The sequence below is a fragment of the Neophocaena asiaeorientalis genome, unplaced genomic scaffold, assembly GCF_003031525.2.
Source record: "Neophocaena asiaeorientalis asiaeorientalis breed wild unplaced genomic scaffold, Neophocaena_asiaeorientalis_V1.1 scaffold155, whole genome shotgun sequence".
NCBI lineage: Eukaryota > Metazoa > Chordata > Mammalia > Artiodactyla > Phocoenidae > Neophocaena > Neophocaena asiaeorientalis.
Window position 1 is genome coordinate 7,134,741 of NW_020173040.1, and position 17,496 is coordinate 7,152,236.

General features: G+C 40.5%; 1 protein-coding gene across 1 annotated transcript in view; it reads right to left on the reverse strand.

The window, feature by feature from the left end:
* ADAMTSL3 (ADAMTS like 3) overlaps window positions 1-17,496 on the reverse strand; it is a 358,752-nt gene that overhangs the window by 119,510 nt on the left and 221,746 nt on the right. Inside the window, 2 exon segments of the mRNA XM_024742722.1 lie at window positions 10,765-10,849; window positions 12,354-12,501. Of these exon segments, the coding sequence (XP_024598490.1) occupies window positions 10,765-10,849; window positions 12,354-12,501 (233 nt within the window).

Sequence of the window (17,496 nt, forward strand, 5' to 3'; positions counted from 1 at the left end):
ACATCCACTTTCTATGTAAATTCAGAGCTCGGGCCATAGTTAACCACAGAGGCAGAAATATTAAGCTCCTCCAGGAGGGTTTGGGAGGCTTTCCCCAAGGGATCTGAAATACAGCTCACTGTCAACAAGCAAGCATCCCCAAACCACAAGAGACAGGGGTAATAAAAGGATGAACTGGAAGCTGAGATATGTTGTGGTTTTGTTTGGAAATCAAGGGAATGACTAGAGTCAGAAGTGGTAGGAGGAAACCATAAACTTCACACTAGACAGCCAGAAACAGGCCAGAAGCTGCCAGACAGCGTGAATTATAAAGGAAAATTGCAGAGAGACCACAGAGGGAAACAGGGAGGAAGGTGGAGAGAGGCAGCCGCTCAGGCCCGGGAACAGGTGCCGGGGCCTCAGTTTTCCATGATGGGAAGAAAGAAGTGGTGTCCTACAGGAGGAAAGGGTGAACCAGCTTTGCACAGTGAATACGGACTGGAAGAGCCACCAGCAAAGTCGGGTTGGGCTGACAGTTCATGCAGGCTTGGGGATGGATACGGGGCTGGAACCTGCTTAGCTTACACGATATGGGCCTTTTCCAGTTAAGTAAAACAAACCATATTTTCAGAACTTAAAAGGGACCCTCAGGGCTATCTGACCCAATGGTTCCCAAATTTGGATGCACCCCACCCCCAGTCACCCAGCGTGCTTGCTAAAAATGCTGCTGACAAATCCATAGAGATGGAAGTAGAACAGAGATTACCAGGGGCTGGGGGTAGGAACAGGAGGGTGGGGAGTCAGTGTTTAGTGGGTACAGAGTTTGGGTTGGTGATGATGAGAAATTCTGGAGAGGGATGGTGGTAATGGTTGCACAACAATGTCAATGTACTTAATATCAATGAACTGTACACTTAAAAAGGGTTAAAATGGTCCATTTTAGGTTATGTACATTTTACCACAATTTAAAAAATACCTGGCAGAGCCAAAAGGAAAAAAAAGTGCTGGTGACTGGGACTCACTCCCAGAATGTCTGACTTGGTGAGGTCCAGAAATCTGCATTTTAAATAGCACCACAGATGCTTCTACAGGAAGCAATTTGAGAACCACACTTTAAAAAGTGGTACTGTGGTTATCAAAAAAGGTCTTTCTATTTTAGAGCTACATACTGAAATATTTATGAATGAAATGGTATGCTGTCTGGGTGTGTTTCCAAAATGGCCCAGTGGACTGGAGGTAGTAGTGTAGATGAAGCAAGAGTGGCCCCAAGTTGATAACTGTTGCAGGTGGGTGATGGACACATGGGGGTTCGTTACACTCTTCTTACCTCATTTATACAGCCTTGAAATTTTCTATAACAAGGAAAAAAAAAAAACCTTCTTAAAAACCAAGTGAGGGGGGAGACCTTCAGCATGGTGGAGGAGTAAGACGTGGAGATCACCCTCCTCCCCACAAATACATCAGAAATACATCTACACGTGGAACAACTCCTAGAGAACACCGACCAAACGCTGGCAGAAGACCTCAGACCTCCCAAAAGGCAAGAAACTCCCCACGTACCTGGGTAGGGCAAAAGAAAAAAGAAAAAACAGAGACAAAAGAATAGGGACGGGACCTGCATCTTGGGGAGGGAGCTGTGAAGGAGGAAAAGTTTCCACACACTAGGAAGCCCCTTTGTGGGCAGAGACTGCGGGTGGCGGAGAGGGGTAGCTTCAGAGCCGCGGAGGAGAGCACAGCAACAGGGGTGCGGAGGGCAAAGCAGGGAGATTCCCAAACAGAGGATGGGTGTCAACCAGCACTCACCAGCCCGAGAGGCTTGTGGGCTCACCCGCCAGGGCGGGTGGGGGCTGGGAGCTGAGGCTCCAGCTTCGGAGGTCAGATCCCAGGGAGAAGACTGGGGTTGACGGTGTGAACACAGCCTGAAGGGGCTAGTGCACCACAGCTAGCTGGGAGAGTGTCTGGGAAAAAGGCTGGAGCTGCTGAAGAGGCAAGAGACCATTGTTTCAGGGTGCACCAGGAGAGGAGATTCAGAGCACCGCCTAAACAAGCTCCAGAGACGGGCGCGAGCCGCAGCTATCAGCGCGGACCCCAGACACGTGCATGAGACGCTAAGGCAGCTGCTGCAGCCACCAAGAAGCCTGTGTGCGAGCACAGGGCACTACCCACACCTCCCCTTCCGGGAGCCTGGGCAGCCCGCCACTGCCAGGGTCCCATGATCCAGGGACAACTTCCCCCGGAGAACGCAGGGTGTGCCTCAGGCTGGTGCAACATCACCCCGGCCTCTGCTGCCGCAGGCTCACCCCGTACTCCATACCCCTCTCCCCCCAGCCTGAGTGAGCCAGAGCCCCCTAATCAGCTGCTCCTTTAACCCCATCCTGTCTGGGCAGGAACAGACGCCCTCTGGCGACCTACCCGCAGGGGCGGGGCTAAATCCAAAGCTGAGCCCCAGGAACTGTGGGAACAAAGAAGAGAAAGGGAAATTTCTCCCAGAAGCCTCAGGAGCAGCGGATTAAATCTCCACAATCAACTTGATGTACCCTGCAGCTCTGGAATACCTGAATAGACAGCAATCATCCCAAAATTGAGGAGGTGGACTTTGGGAGCAACTGCAGACATGGGGTTTGCTGTATGCAACTGACTCGTTTCTGGTTTTAAATTTATCTTAGTTTAGTATTTAGAGTTTACTATCATTAGTATATTTGTTTATTGATTTGGTTGCTCTCTACCTTTATTTTTAAAATATAGATATTTTTTTCCTTTTTCTCTTTTTGTGAGTGTGTATGTGTATGCTTCTTTGCGTGATTTTGTTTGTATAGCTTTGCTTTTACCATTTGTCCTAGGGGGTATTTTTTTTTTTTTTTAGTATAGCTTTTAGAGCTTGTTATCATTCGGGGATTTGTTTTTTGGTTTGGTTGCTCTCTTCTTTTTTTTATTACTTTTTAATTTTTTATTTTAATAGCTTTATTTCTTTTTATTTTCTTTTCCTTCTTTCCTCCCTCCCTCTCTCCCTCTCTCTCCCTCTCTCTCTCTCTCTCTCTCTCTCTCTCTCTCTCTCTCTCTTTCTCTCTCTTTCCTTCACTCTTTCTTTCCTTCTTTCTTTCCTTCTTTTCTTCTCTTTCTTCTGAGCCGTGTGGCTGACAGGGTCTTGGTGCTCTGGCTGGGTTTCAGGCCTGTGCCTCTGAGGTGGGAAAGGCAAGTTCAGGACATTGGTCCACCAGAGACCTCCCAGCTCCACATAATATCAAATGGCAAAAGCTCTCCCAGAGAGCTCCATCTCAACGCTAAGATCCAGCTCACTCAAAAACCAGCAAGCTACAGTGCTGGACACCGTATGCCAAACAACTAGGAAGACAGGAACACAACCCCACCCATTAGCAGAGAGGCTGCCTAAAAGCATAATAAGGTCACAGACACCTCAAAACACACCAGCGGATGCAGTCATGCCCACCAGAAAGACAAGATCCAGCCTCATCCATCAGAGCACAGGCACTAGTCCCGTCCACCAGGAAGCCAACACAACCCACTGAACCAACCTTAGCCACTGGGGACAGACACCAAAAACAAAGTGAACTACGAACTTGCAGCCTGCAAAAAGGAAACCCCAAACACAGTAAGTTAAGTAAAATGAGAAGACAGAGAAACATACAGCAGATGAAGGAGCAAGGTAAAAACCCATGAGACCAAACAAATGAAGAGGAAATAGGCAGTCTACCTGAAAAAGAATTCAGAATAATGATAGTAAAGATGACCCAAAATCTTGGAAATAGAATGGAGAAAATACAAGAAGCATTTAACAAGGACCTAGAAGAACTAAAGAGCAAACAATGACGAACAACACAATAAATGAAATTAAAAATACTCTAGATGGAATCAAGAGCAGAATAACTGAGGCAGAAGAACGGATAAGTGACCTGGAAGATAAAATAGTGGAAATAACTACTGCAGAGCAGAATAAAGAAAAAAAAAATGAAAAGAATTGAAGACAGTCTCAGAGACCTCTGGGACAACATTAAATGCACCAACATTCGAATTATAGGGGTCCCAGAAGAAGAAGAGAAAAAGAAAGGGACTGAGAAAATATTTGAAGAGATTATAGTTGAAAACTTCCCTAATATGGGAAAGGAAATAGGTAATCAAGTCCAGGAAGCACAGAGAGCCCCATACAGGATAAATCCAAGGAGAAACATGCCAAGACACATATTAATCAAACTGTCAAAAATTAAATACAAAGAACAAATATTAAAAGCAGCAAGGGAAAAGCAGCAAGTAACACATAAGGGAATCCCCATAAGGTTAACAGCTGATCTTTCAGCAGAAGCTCTGCAAGCCAGAAGGGAGTGGCAGGACATATTTAAAGTGATGAAAGAGAAAAACCTAAAACCAAGATTACTCTACCCAGCAAGGATCTCATTCAGATTTGATGGAGAAATTAAAAGCTTTACAGACAAGCAAAAGCTGAGAGAATTCAGCACCACCAAACCAGCTTTACAACAAATGCTAAAGGATCTTCTCTAGGCAGGAAACACAAGAGAAGGAAAAGACCTAAAATAACAAACCCAAAACATTAAGAAAATGGTAATGAGAACATACATGTCGATATTTACCTTAAATGTAAATGGATTAAATGCTCCCTCCAAAAGACACAGACTGGCTGAATGGATACAAAAACAAGACCCAAATATATGCTGTCTAAAAGAGACCCACTTCAGACCTAGGAACATATACAGACTGAAAGTGAGGGGATGGAAAAAGATATTCCATGCAAAAGGAAATCAAAAGAAAGCTGGAGTAGCAATTCTCATATCAGACAAAATAGACTTCAAAATAAAGAATTTCACAAGAGACAAAGAAGGACACTACATAATGATCAAGGGATCAATCCAAGAAGAAGATATAACAATTGTAAATATTTATTCACCCAACATAGGAGCACCTCAATGCATAAGGCAAATACTAACAGCCATAAAAGGGGAAATCAACAGTAACACATTCATAGTAGGGGACGTGAACACCTCACTTTCACCAATGGACACATCATCCAAAATGAAACTATATAAGGAAACACAAGCTTTAGATGACACATTATACAAGATGGACTTAATTGATATGTATAGGACATTCCATCCAAAAACAACAGAATATACTTTCTTCTCAAGTGCTCATGGAAATTTCTCCAGGAGATACCATATCTTGGGTTACAAATCAAGCCTTGATAAATTTAAGAAAATTGAATCATATCAGGTATCTATTCCGACCACAATGCTATGAGACTAGACATCAATTACAGTAAAAAATCTGTAAAAAATACAAACACATGGAGGCTAAACAATGCACTACTAAATAACCAAGAGATCACTGAAGAAATCAAAGAGGAAATCAAAAAATACCTAGAAACAAATGACAATGAAACCACGATGACCCAAAACCTATGGGATGCAGCAAAAGTAGTTCTAAGAGGAAAGTTTATAGGAATACAATACTACCTCAAGAAACAATAAAAATCTCAAATAAACAACCTAACCTTACACCTAAAGCAATTAGAGAAAGAAGAACAAAACCCCCTCAAAGTTAGCAGAAAGAAAGAAATCATAAAAATCAGATCAGAAATAAATGAAAAAGAAATGAAGGAAACAATAGCAAAGATTAATAAAACTAAAACCTGGTTCTCTGAGAAGATAAAATTGATAAATCATCAGCCAGACTCATCAAGAAAAAAAGGGAGAAGGCTCAAATCAACAGAATTAGAAATGAAAAAGGAGAAGTTACAACTGACACTGAGAAATACAAAGGAACGTGAGAGATCACTACAAGCCACTATATGCCAGTAAAATGGACAACCTGGAAGAAATGGACAAACTCTTAGAAAAGCATAACCTTCTGTGACTGAACCAGGAAGAAATGGAAAATATAAACAGACCAATCACAAGCACTGAAATTGAGACTGTAATTAAAAATCTTCCAACAAACAAAAGCCCAGGACCAGATGGCTTCACAGGTGAATTCTATCAAACATTTAGAGAAGAGCTAACACCTATCCTTCTCCAACTCATCCAAAGTATAGCAGAGGGAGGAACACTCCCAAACTCATTCTACGAGACCACCATCACCCTGATACCAAAACCAGACAAAGATGTCACAAAGAAAGAAAACTACAGGCCAATATCACTGATGAACATAGATGCAAAAATCCTCAACAAAATACTAGCAAATAGAATCCAACAACACATTAAAAGGATGATACAACATGATCACGTGGGGTTTATCCCAGGAATATAAGGATTCTTCAATACATGAAAATCAATCAATGTGATACACCATATTAAAACACTGAAGGAGAAAAACCATATATTTTTTTTATAAAGGAGGGAAAAATATACAATGGAGAAAAGACAGCCTCTTCAATAAATGGTGCTGGGAAAACTGGACACCTACATGTAAAAGAATGAAATTTGAACACTCCCTAACAACATACACAAAAATAAACTCAAAATGGACTAAAGACCTAAATTTAAGGGCAGACGCTATCAAACTCTTAGAGGAAAACATAGGCAGAACACTCTATGACATAAATCACAGCAAGATCCTTTTTGACCCACCTCCTAGAGAAATGGAAATAAAAACAAAAGTAAACAAATGGGACCTAATGAAACTTCAAAGCTTTTGCACTGCAAAGGAAACCATAAACAAGATGAAAGACAACCCTCAGAATGGGAGAAAATATTTGCAAATGAAGGAACTGAGAAAGGATTAATCTCCAAAATATACAAGCAGCTCATTCAGCTGAATATCCAAAAAACAAACAATCCAATCCAGAAATGGGCAGAGACCTAAACAGATATTTCTCCAAAGCAGATACCAGATTGCCAACAAACACATGAAAAGATGCTCAACATCACTAATCATTAGAGAAATGCAAATCAAAACTACAATGAGGTATCACCTCACACCCGTCAGAGTGGCCATCATCAAAAAATGTGTAAACAATAAATGTTGGAGAGGGTGTGGAGAAAAGGGAACCCTCTTGCACTGTTGGTGGGAATGTAAATTGATACAACCACTATGGAGAACAGTATGGAGGTTCCTTAAAAATCTAAAAATAGAACTATAATATGACCCAGCAATCCTCCTACTGGGCATATACCCTGAGAAAGCCATAATTCAAAAAAAGTCATGTACCACAATGTTCACTGCAGATCTATTTACAGTAGCCAGGACATGGAAGCAACCTAAGCGTCCAGCGACTGATGAATAAAGAAGATGTGGCACATATATACAATGGAATATTACTCAGCCATAAAAAGAAACAAAATTGAGTTATTTGTAGTGAAGTGGATGGACCTAGAGTCTGTCATACAGAGTGAAGTAAGTCAGAAAGAGAAAAATAAATACTGTATTCTAACACATATATATGGATTCTAAAAAACAAAAAAAAAGGTTCTGAAGAACCTAAGGGCAGGACAGGAATAAAGACGCAGATGTAGAGAACGGACTTGACGATTCAGGGAGGGGGAAGGGTAAGCTGGGACAAAGTGAGAGAGTGCCATGGACATATATACACTACCAAATGTAAAATAGATAGTTAGTGGGAAGCAGCCACATAGCACAGGGAGATCAGCTAGGTGCTTTGGGACCACCCTGAGGGGTGGGATTGGGAGGGAGGAGATATGGGGATATATGTTTATGTATAGCTGATTCACTTTGTTATAAAGCAGAAACTAACACACCCTTGTAAAGCAATTATACTCCAATAAAGATGTTAAAATAAAGAGTAAACAGTGACAACAACAACAAAACAAGCGAGGGGCTTCCCTGGTGTTCCAGTGGCTAAGACTCCGTGCTCCCAAATGCCGGGGGCCTGGGTTTGATCCCTGGTCAGGGAACTAGATTCCACATGCCGCAAGTAAAGATCCTGCACGCCGCAATGAAAAGATCCCACGTGCTGCAACTAAGGCCCGGCGCAGCCAAATAGATAAATATTAAAAAAAAAAAAACACAGCAGTTGAGGGGCATTCCCAATAGAGAGGAAAACATGATTAAAGGGATTGAGGTGAGTGGCAGCTTGTTGCCGGCAAGGAACAACCAACAGTCCAGTGTGGCTGGAGCCTCCCATTCAAAGCAAAGTAATGAAGAGGTCAGAGATGAGGCTGGGAGCTGGGAAGGCTAACACCCTGCTACAGCTTGTTAGCCTGGTGAACGAGCGTAAGTCTTCGGGGGGATGGGGAAACACTGGGATATTCTGAACGTTGTAAGAAAGATCAGATTTGTGCCTTAGCTACACTACTTTGGGTTAGAGGATAGATTTCAGGGGACCAAGTGGGGAGCAGATTAGAAGGCTGTGGTAAGTGTCCTGCTAGTGATTTCAGGACCTGGACAGGATGGTAGTAGGAATGGAGAGAAGGAGCTGCAACAGAGAAAGATTTTAGTAGATACGACTGCACAACTCAGCAGTTAATTACAGATAAAGGAAGAATGAGCAAGAGGCAAGGATGACTGCAGGCTTCTAGTCTGGGGAACTGAGAGCAAACCACTCAACCAAGAGAGGACAAGCAGAAGGACGAGCAATTGTGATCTAACTGTGTTTTGAGAAGAGACCCTGGTAGGATGCATCATTCAAGACTGAGAATTCCATGACCGTCCTTATATGACAGCTACAGACTCCCTTGCAGGTGTCTCAAAAGTCCCTTTCCTTCTATAGGTTCCTTCCCTCACAGAATCATAGGAGGTGAGAGCTGGGAGAAGGTTTTAGCTTTTAGCCTAACACCCTCCTTGTACAGCTGGGAAGTCTAGAGACGGTAACTGACTTGTCTAAAATCCTTATTATCTTTTTAATACATTTAAGGCTGTCCTAACTTCAGATGAAAAACAACAACAAAAATCGAACACATACATATAACCATTCCTTTCCATCAACTTGACCACCAGTCTTCCTTCTTTAGTAGTCAAATACCCATTGCCCCATTTCCTTCCAATTCAGAATTCATTACTTAAAGTTCTGCAACGTTTTACTTCTCTACGCTTTGAATGCTACTGCTCTAAAATTAACTGAGAAAGACTTTCTTGTCAAACAAAACAGCCTTTTCTCAGTCCCCACCGTTGTTCCTTGGCTTTCGGTGAGGTTTGAATACTACCTGCTACACCTCTCCTTAAATGCTCTGCTCCCTTGGTCTTTCTAACAGTGAGCTTTCCTTGGGTTTACTCCTTCATGCTCCACTTCTTCTGACTCCAATTCTAGATCTCCATGCTTCCATCATAAGCCAAACACGCTTCTCTTTTCAATCACTCACGCTGGGGTCATTCACCTCACGGTGTCCACAGTGTCTTCTGGGTTCACATCCAGATCGGACAGTAGTTCATGTGGAAAAGTTGTGCATGTGTCGTAAGTGTGATGTGCCAATTCCCTTGGCCCGCATCACTAGAGGCATGGAGCCTTCTCAAAGACAAGGAATTCATGTGCTCCTGGAGGGGCTCACTGCTGGGCTGAACTACAGTTAAAAGGGACACTGACAAATGAGAGAATGTTCTGAAAAAAGCAATGGGGTTGGTAAGGGATCTAAAAACAACATGTGAAAACCGCTGAAAAGGCTAAGAATGACGAGCTTGGGAAAGACAGTGCTCTTGGGACCCAGCTTTCTGCAAATTTGTGAAAACTTGTCACGTGGGATGCAGCATAGATGTGTTTTTCTCTGTTTCAGAAAGCAGAAATTTGCAGGAGGTTGTACTTTGGCTCAACAGGAAAAAAAATTCTTGCAAATAACTCACGTTGTCCAACCCAAGAATGAGCTGTCTCTCAATGCAGTGAACTCTGCCCTTGCTGAAGGTGTTGAAGAAGAAATGCCTGCTCTGAGAGGGAGACCAGCCATATCATCTCTGAGATCCCCTTTCCTCTGACACCCTGTGAATCACTCTCCCTGTGATAGCCTGTCAGCACCAGGACTTCACATGCCTGATGGGGAATCAGCCGTCCCATCCAATTCCTCAAGTCTACCATTCACGCTGTTGTTCTTCTAGATTGCTGGGTTAGATTCAACGTCTTTGATTCCTTGTTCTTTTTAGGTCCCTATACCTCCACCTCCAGAATGTTTCTTTAATATGCACTTAATACTTTATTTCCATGGATACCATTACAATCCAGACTTGCCAAACCCCATGTGGATAGAAGTCATTGGATTTTTGAGTTGGGACGAACCCTAGAGAGATCAAGCCCAGCCTGCTCATTTTATAAGTAAGGAGAATGAGACACAGAAAAATTAAAGACTTCTCTAAGGTCACATAGTTAAAAGTGGTGGTACTAGGCTCCAAGATTTGTAGTGCCATACTCTTTCCATTGCCCCATACCACAGCAGCTCTGGAATTTCTTTTAAGCACTCAGGCCACCCTGATGCATTTCGGCCTAACTGGTTTTATAGACATTGGCCATGACTTAACCATGGAATGACTTGGTTTATTTGTTTAATACTGTCTGTTTGTTTAATGATGGTCTTTGGTCAAATCATACGTGTTAATCTAGATCTAGGAATTATCCTCAGTCTCTTAACTACAGACCACTGGGTCTGCTTTGACTTAAACAGCACTGTTCTTTTCTGGGCTTCTCACAGATACTGCCAAAGCAGGACTGCTGAATTGTGAAATAAGGAAGAATTCTAGCCAGCTCAAGCTCTCTAGAGTCTACAAATCCAGGTCATTTGGATTTGAAACATATCATTGTACTCCAATGAGTACAAAAATTACATATATCATGTTAGCTGGCTATGCTCTGATTACTTCCATAAAAGGTCCTGGACTCACGTTGGTTCTTCGGTTGCTATTCTGGTCTCTTCTAGTTCTTGTGCTTGTTTCAGCCAAGGTAATTTCGCTTCCACTGGACTTTTTTCTGACAAAAAGGGAACATAAACAACGAGCTTAATTATTGTTACTCATTCAAGAGTTGGATATGTGATTGTTATTTGCTGAAGATTTCATCAATTAAGAGGTCACGCTTTTCAAATGCACAGTACATGAAGTGGCTTCTGGATGGAACCAAAAATTTCTGTCATACATTTTTTTAATTAACACATTATCAAAATGCAACCAAACAACCCCATGACACAGTTGAATACATTCTCCAAGTTAGCACAAAAATGCCTTTTATAAATCAGTACCAATATCTGTTGTTTACATATTAAAGCTCTTACTTCAACCGTTATCCATTTGTTTTCTTTTTCCACACAGTTTTTTGCCCATTGAATGAGGAAATTAATAGAGAAAAGCAAATACCATAGAAGGCTTAGAAAGTTGGGAGGAGGAGAGTCAGTGCTATGGTTTATTCAAACTTTAATTGTTATAATTGTTGAGGGAAATGATTACTAATTACCACTGGCCTGCAGGAGCAAGCTGGTGCCCCTCTCTGTCCTTTGAAGCTTCCTAAGATGTGAAGAAAGAAACAATCTAATTACGAAATGAGAAAGGAAATAATTTTGGACTGCTTCAGGGAAATCACAGACACTAAGAAAGTGGCTATAAAAGTACCACTGACTACAGAAATACGGAGAAAAGACTTCACTAAAGAAGTTATATAATCAGTGTTTGTACCTTGCATGGAAACCAGTGATTTTTCTGGAAGACAGACATCATCAAATATTTTTTGAATAGTTAGTTGCCTATGAGGCTATCTGCGTAAATAATGCACCCAGAAATAATGAAGAAGAATTTTTTCATCCTCTCCAAAGTACTAAGGAAGACTCCTTGGCATTGATACTTGGGAGTAATTCTTTTTCCATTTCCAAAAGGAAATACTTGTCACGAGGACTGGTAATACCTTACTAAAGTACGTACATGGAAATAATCATGTCTAGAGAGGAACATACATCCAAAAGATGATGCCAAGACTTCCTTACCCATGGATGCTACCCATTTCTGCTAATTCAATGTGGAACAAATGGGAACTACAAAATAATTTCTAAGTGCATCTATAAATCTAGATTGGGAACTGTAAGTCTTCATTCATTCATGGGAGGCGATAGGACATATGATGAAGCTGGCTTTGTTCCTTCCTCAAGAAATGTACACTCTGGTGGAAGGCATGTGGGAATTTTCCTTCTCCTTTATCTTCAAAGCAGGGACTGCATCAAATTATTTTATGCCCACCAAGAAATGTTAATATAAGCCTAGACAGGAGCCACTCTATATGTACTGAATCAATAAGAGCTCAGTTTCTTCTCCAGACCAATTAGTCACATAGGTCTAACTTCCTTATCTAGGTGGATGGGTCTACTGTAATCTGTCAGTAAAACAATTTTTATAAGAAAGTTAGTATGTTGAAATTCAAATGCTGCAATATTAGTAAGAGAGCTGGAAAACACCGTTTGATTTAACTTTAAAATGCACCACAAACTTACCTTTGGGTTTGTAACATGGGATGGGAATGATACATTCTTCTTTGATGTGTAACTTCAGCTGTGGATTACAGCCACCAACGTGCTGTCCACGATGGTTGATACACAGAACAACCCGGTAACGTAACCCCCGGCCACAAGTCACTGTGCACTTCAAAGATGAAAAGAGAAGCCAATGAAATTCTTGTTCATGAAGAGATCCACAAAGGTACTAAGGTCTCATGCATAGGAGAGTCACTAATCTACATGAATGTTAAACACAAAAGACCGTTAGATAAACATTATGTAAGGAAGGGGGTGGAGGCTGATTTCCCATGATGCTTATGCTTCAGGGCCCCTCCCTTGCAAGGCTTCCTTCCCATTCTCCATTCGAGAAGTATTTCAGGTGAGGTCACAGTGCAAGAAAAATTGAAATGCCCTGAAATCTTTCTACGCAAATATGAAAGAAACTTAATACAGGTTTTCTCAAATTTGATTAAAAATTCACATGACATCATCCAAAACAATTTGTGAAGACAAAAGAAACTTTTCTAAACTATTAATTAAAAAAAATATCAAATTTTGCTCAACCATGCTAGAGGATTATCCTTCTATTCTGTGTATAGAAACTGATCTTCCAAAATTGTTGTCATATGAAAGGGCCATCGAAGAGTATTCAGCCAAAAAGTTTAGGAAAAATATATTCTAGATGTATCAGGCACTTAAAATTAACAAAAACATTATGCTATTTTCTCTGAGTTTTTATGAACTTTGTGTTGTCAGGATTTTTTTTCTTGAATTATTTGTTTATGATTTGGAAGGTACTCTTGTCTATGAATGGAATATTTTCATGTCATGAACATCCAAGATCGATCTGTTTCAATTTATGTGCATTATGTTGGTGAGCATATATGTATGTATATGTCTGTGTGTTTTTTTTTAAATCAAGACTTTATTTTTTAGGACTATTTAAGGTTTATAGAAAAATTGAGCAGATAGTACAGAGAGTTCCCATATGCCCCCTTTCTGCTACATACAGTTTTCCCTATTGCTAATATCTTGCATTAGTGTGGTACCTTTGCTACAACTGATAAACCAATACTGATACATTATTATTAACTAAAGTCCAGAGTTCACATTAGGGTTGTCAGCTTAAAAAAATTTGTAATTTCTTACAATTTCTTTCATTATTGTACATAAGCATTTATTTAGATACCCAATATTTGTGTTTTGTATTCTTTCTTCTTAAAAAGTCACCTCCTTGGTAGGGGAGGGATGGATTGGGAGTTTGGGATCAGCAGATGTAAACTATTATACATAGAATGGATAAACAACAAGGTCCTACTGGGTAGCACATGGAACTATATTTAATATCCTGTGACAAACAATAATGGGTAAGAATATGAGAAAGAATGTATTTTATATATATATATATATATATATATATATATATATATATATATATATATATCTGAAACACTTTGCTATACAGCAGAAATTAACACAACATTGTAAATCAACTATACTTGAATAAAATAGATTTTTTAAAAAGTCATTTCCATATGGTATAAACTTCAGGCCCCACCAATCCTGGATCCACCCATATATATATATATATATATATATATATATATATATATATATCTGAAACACTTTGCTATACAGCAGAAATTAACACAACATTGTAAATCAACTATACTTGAATAAAATAGATTTTTTAAAAAGTCATTTCCATATGGTATAAACTTCAGGCCCCACCAATCCTGGATCCACCCCTGGGAGAGGTCAAGAAGCCTTGGGCATGCGCTAGAGAACACACACTGTTCTGCAGATGTGGTCTCACTAACCGTCCTGACACACTGGCAGCTTAGCAGCTTCACTCCCATTTAACAGATGAGCAAATGAACAGCCCACCACCTAAGGACCTTGCTCAAGGTCATGCAGTTCCTAAGAGGCAGAGTGGAAATCCTTCCTAGAGCCTCCTGTTGTCAAAATAATGACTTCACCACTGCTTCATAAAGCTTAAAGATTCTTTCCTGAGTCCATGGATGCTTCTTCAATTGTCACAGATGAGTTGCAGAGGATATGGAGGCCTTTTTCAGCACAGACCCATCTCCAAGAAGAGCAGAATAGCAGGAAACCTCTCTTATTCCCTCATGCCACTCTTATGACCACTGAACAAATACTGAATGAACTTAGTGAGGTTTGAGATTATATCTGACGTCTGGGAAACTGATTCACCTAACCCCACATTCACCTATTTGAAATATATGTGATCTTAAGAGGCTATTTTATATTGGCCAAGAAAGAAAAAAAATTCTGCCCCAAAGAGAAAGAAAACAATATGATTATAAGGTATAACCACCCTAGAACTGGTCAATCCAAAGGAATATCATTTCCTCAGTAGCTTCTCAAGAAGCTGGACACTTACCCCAATGATGTGGTCAGTGTTTACGACATTCTCAGAACTCCTCTTTCAAGCTGTATACATCCTTAATGATAGCAAATTCTCATCACTGAGAATGTGTTTGATTTTTAAAAAGTGGAAAGTATGAAGAGGCAAGAAGGATGAATGAGATGCGTTGGTTAACAATCCTTCATTTGGGTATTGTAAGTGACAATAAAGTCATGATATAGATGAGGTGGGGGTGGTAATAAAAGCTCTAAAGACAGCACAAAACATATGGGTAAGACCTGTAAGAGTGGAAAACAAGCTCTGCGGGTTGTAGAAGTAATGTTGATTTTTGAGGAGAGATCACAATATGATTTTTGGCATATAACTCGAGTTCAAAGAACCGAACGACCTTGCCATAATAAAATCCTTCCATCTCAGTCTACTGACTTATGTGAACAAGGCTTCCCAGTGTGTACATGCAAAACAAACTAAAACAAGAAATCAACAGTTAAAATTAAGAATAAAATTACTGCTGATCCCATGTTTCATTCTAGCAATGGACTAATTTTTAAAGCCCCACTCACCTTCTTGGAAGACTCATTTCAAAGGAAAGTTTACTTTTTATGTATAATAATCATTCACGAGAAATCGAAATACATTTAATTGTTATTTTGGTTGTGTACTGAAGTTAAATTTAATAATAACTTAATCCAGGGGAACAATTCTAATACTTAAAGCCTTACGGCTATAGGAAATTAAAATAAATTAATTTCAACGGCTACATGTATTTTCTTAGAGAAAAGTAGTATAGGGTAACCAATAAAAGACTTTAAAGCATAAAAGTACATTATATTAGGATAAATTCTGTGGGGGGGGAGTGGTTTTAAAATGTGAGTTCAAGGGGAAAATAATGCAAAACATTCAAATTATTCAAGAGCTTGTTCATATGTTTTTTAAAAATGGAAGATGGCAAGGATTGAAACCATCATGGCATTTACATTCTACTGGACATATTTTTTTTAATGATATAACACTTTTATTTTAAAATGTCAGCCTTCGAGACGTGTTAGAAATGACATTCTTTGATTTTTTTTAATTTAAACTTGTGATAAAAATTTTAGATGTCAACCTAAATATATATGAAGGGGTATGTAATTTTCCAAACTTCTTTTGGCATGTGAACAAAAAAGGATGGATAACTACTGCCCTTTATTAAGTACAAATGAAGCAGTAGGGGGTGATGATTTTGAGCCAGGGATATCAGAAAAGGACTGTGATGAGATAGCATCTGTAAACTGGGGCTGGAAGCGGGCCTTTCACCCAGAAAACTCACTTATCTCTACTCTTAAAGTTTCAGTTCAAGTGCTTCCTCCTTTCGGAAGCCTGCTCGGACACCTTCAGGTAGAGTGAATCACCCCACCTCTGTGTGCCGGCCATACAGGACATCATACAGCTCACTGCAGCGTCACACTGCATCACAGCTGTTCATTTGCGTATATGGTGTCTGCAACTGGATTATGAGCTTTTGGTGGGGGGGTAGAAGCAGGTTTTATTTACTCCCTAGGATGGCAGCTGGCACACTCAATAAATAAATAGATAAATGCATGTGTGTGTTGAACTAAATATGTAGGGATCACTCAAAAGAGCTAAAGAAACATGAGTCAATTACGTCTCACCCCCTAGCAAATTAAAAGTTTAAGTTTAAAATATTAAATACCAATACCTGCAATTTTTTGACTAATCCAACTGCACTTCATTGGCTCTAGAGGTTTACTTGCTCATCTCCCTAGAGAGGAAACTAAGCTTATCTAACACGAGGCCTTGTTATACCTCTGTGATGTTGCCCTTTTCTCTTTTCCCACCACCTGACACCTCAATGGCTTCCAAATAGGCTGCCTGCCTCTGGTCTTTCCCAGCATCAGTCTATTGTCTCAATTACTTAAAATATATTACATTTATTTTCTTCAACAAAAATAGCGAAGCTTCTTAGTAACCACCAGACTAAGAACATACCTCTAATGTCAGTTTTATCATCTCCATCTGAATTTTCCAATTCTTTTTTTTTTTTTAATTTATTTTTGGCTGCATTGGGTCTTGGTTGCTGCGCTCAGGCTTTCTCTAGTTGCGGCAAGCAGGGGCTACTCTTCGTTGCAGTGCGCGGGCTTCTCATTGCGGTGGCTTCTCTTGTTGTGGCTCCCGGGCTCTAGAGCGCAGGCTCAGTAGTTGTGGCACACGGGCTTAGTTGCTCCACGGCATGTGGGATCTCCCCAGACCAGGGATCGAACCTGTGTCCCCTGCATTGGCAGGCGGATTCTTAATCACTGTACAACCAGGGAAGCCCCAATCTTCCAATCCTTAGTAACACAGGTTCTCTCTTTAATCCAGATGAATTAGGGTCTTTTTCAACATCTAGTCATTCTGTGTCATTTCTGCCTTTGCTCAGCCGTCTTGGCTTGGCCCTACCTCACAGTGATGTCTTCACTAGGCTCTCGTTTGGTTAAATCTTAAAGATGGGTCAAGCACTACAAGGGCAACAAAGACTTCCCGATCAACTCTGCTCCAATGCCTGTTCCGTTCAGATGTATCATGGTTCTTAATTAATTGTTCTTACCTGCGTTGATGCCTGCAATGTTCTCTCTTACACTGTCCTCCAACTGGCTCTTCCCAAGCTCTTTGGGAGTAGGAACTCTGTTCATATACAACTTCTGCCTCCCCCAAGTTGCCCAGTACAGTGTTGGGAGCATAGCAAATAATCATTCAAATCTGAGATTG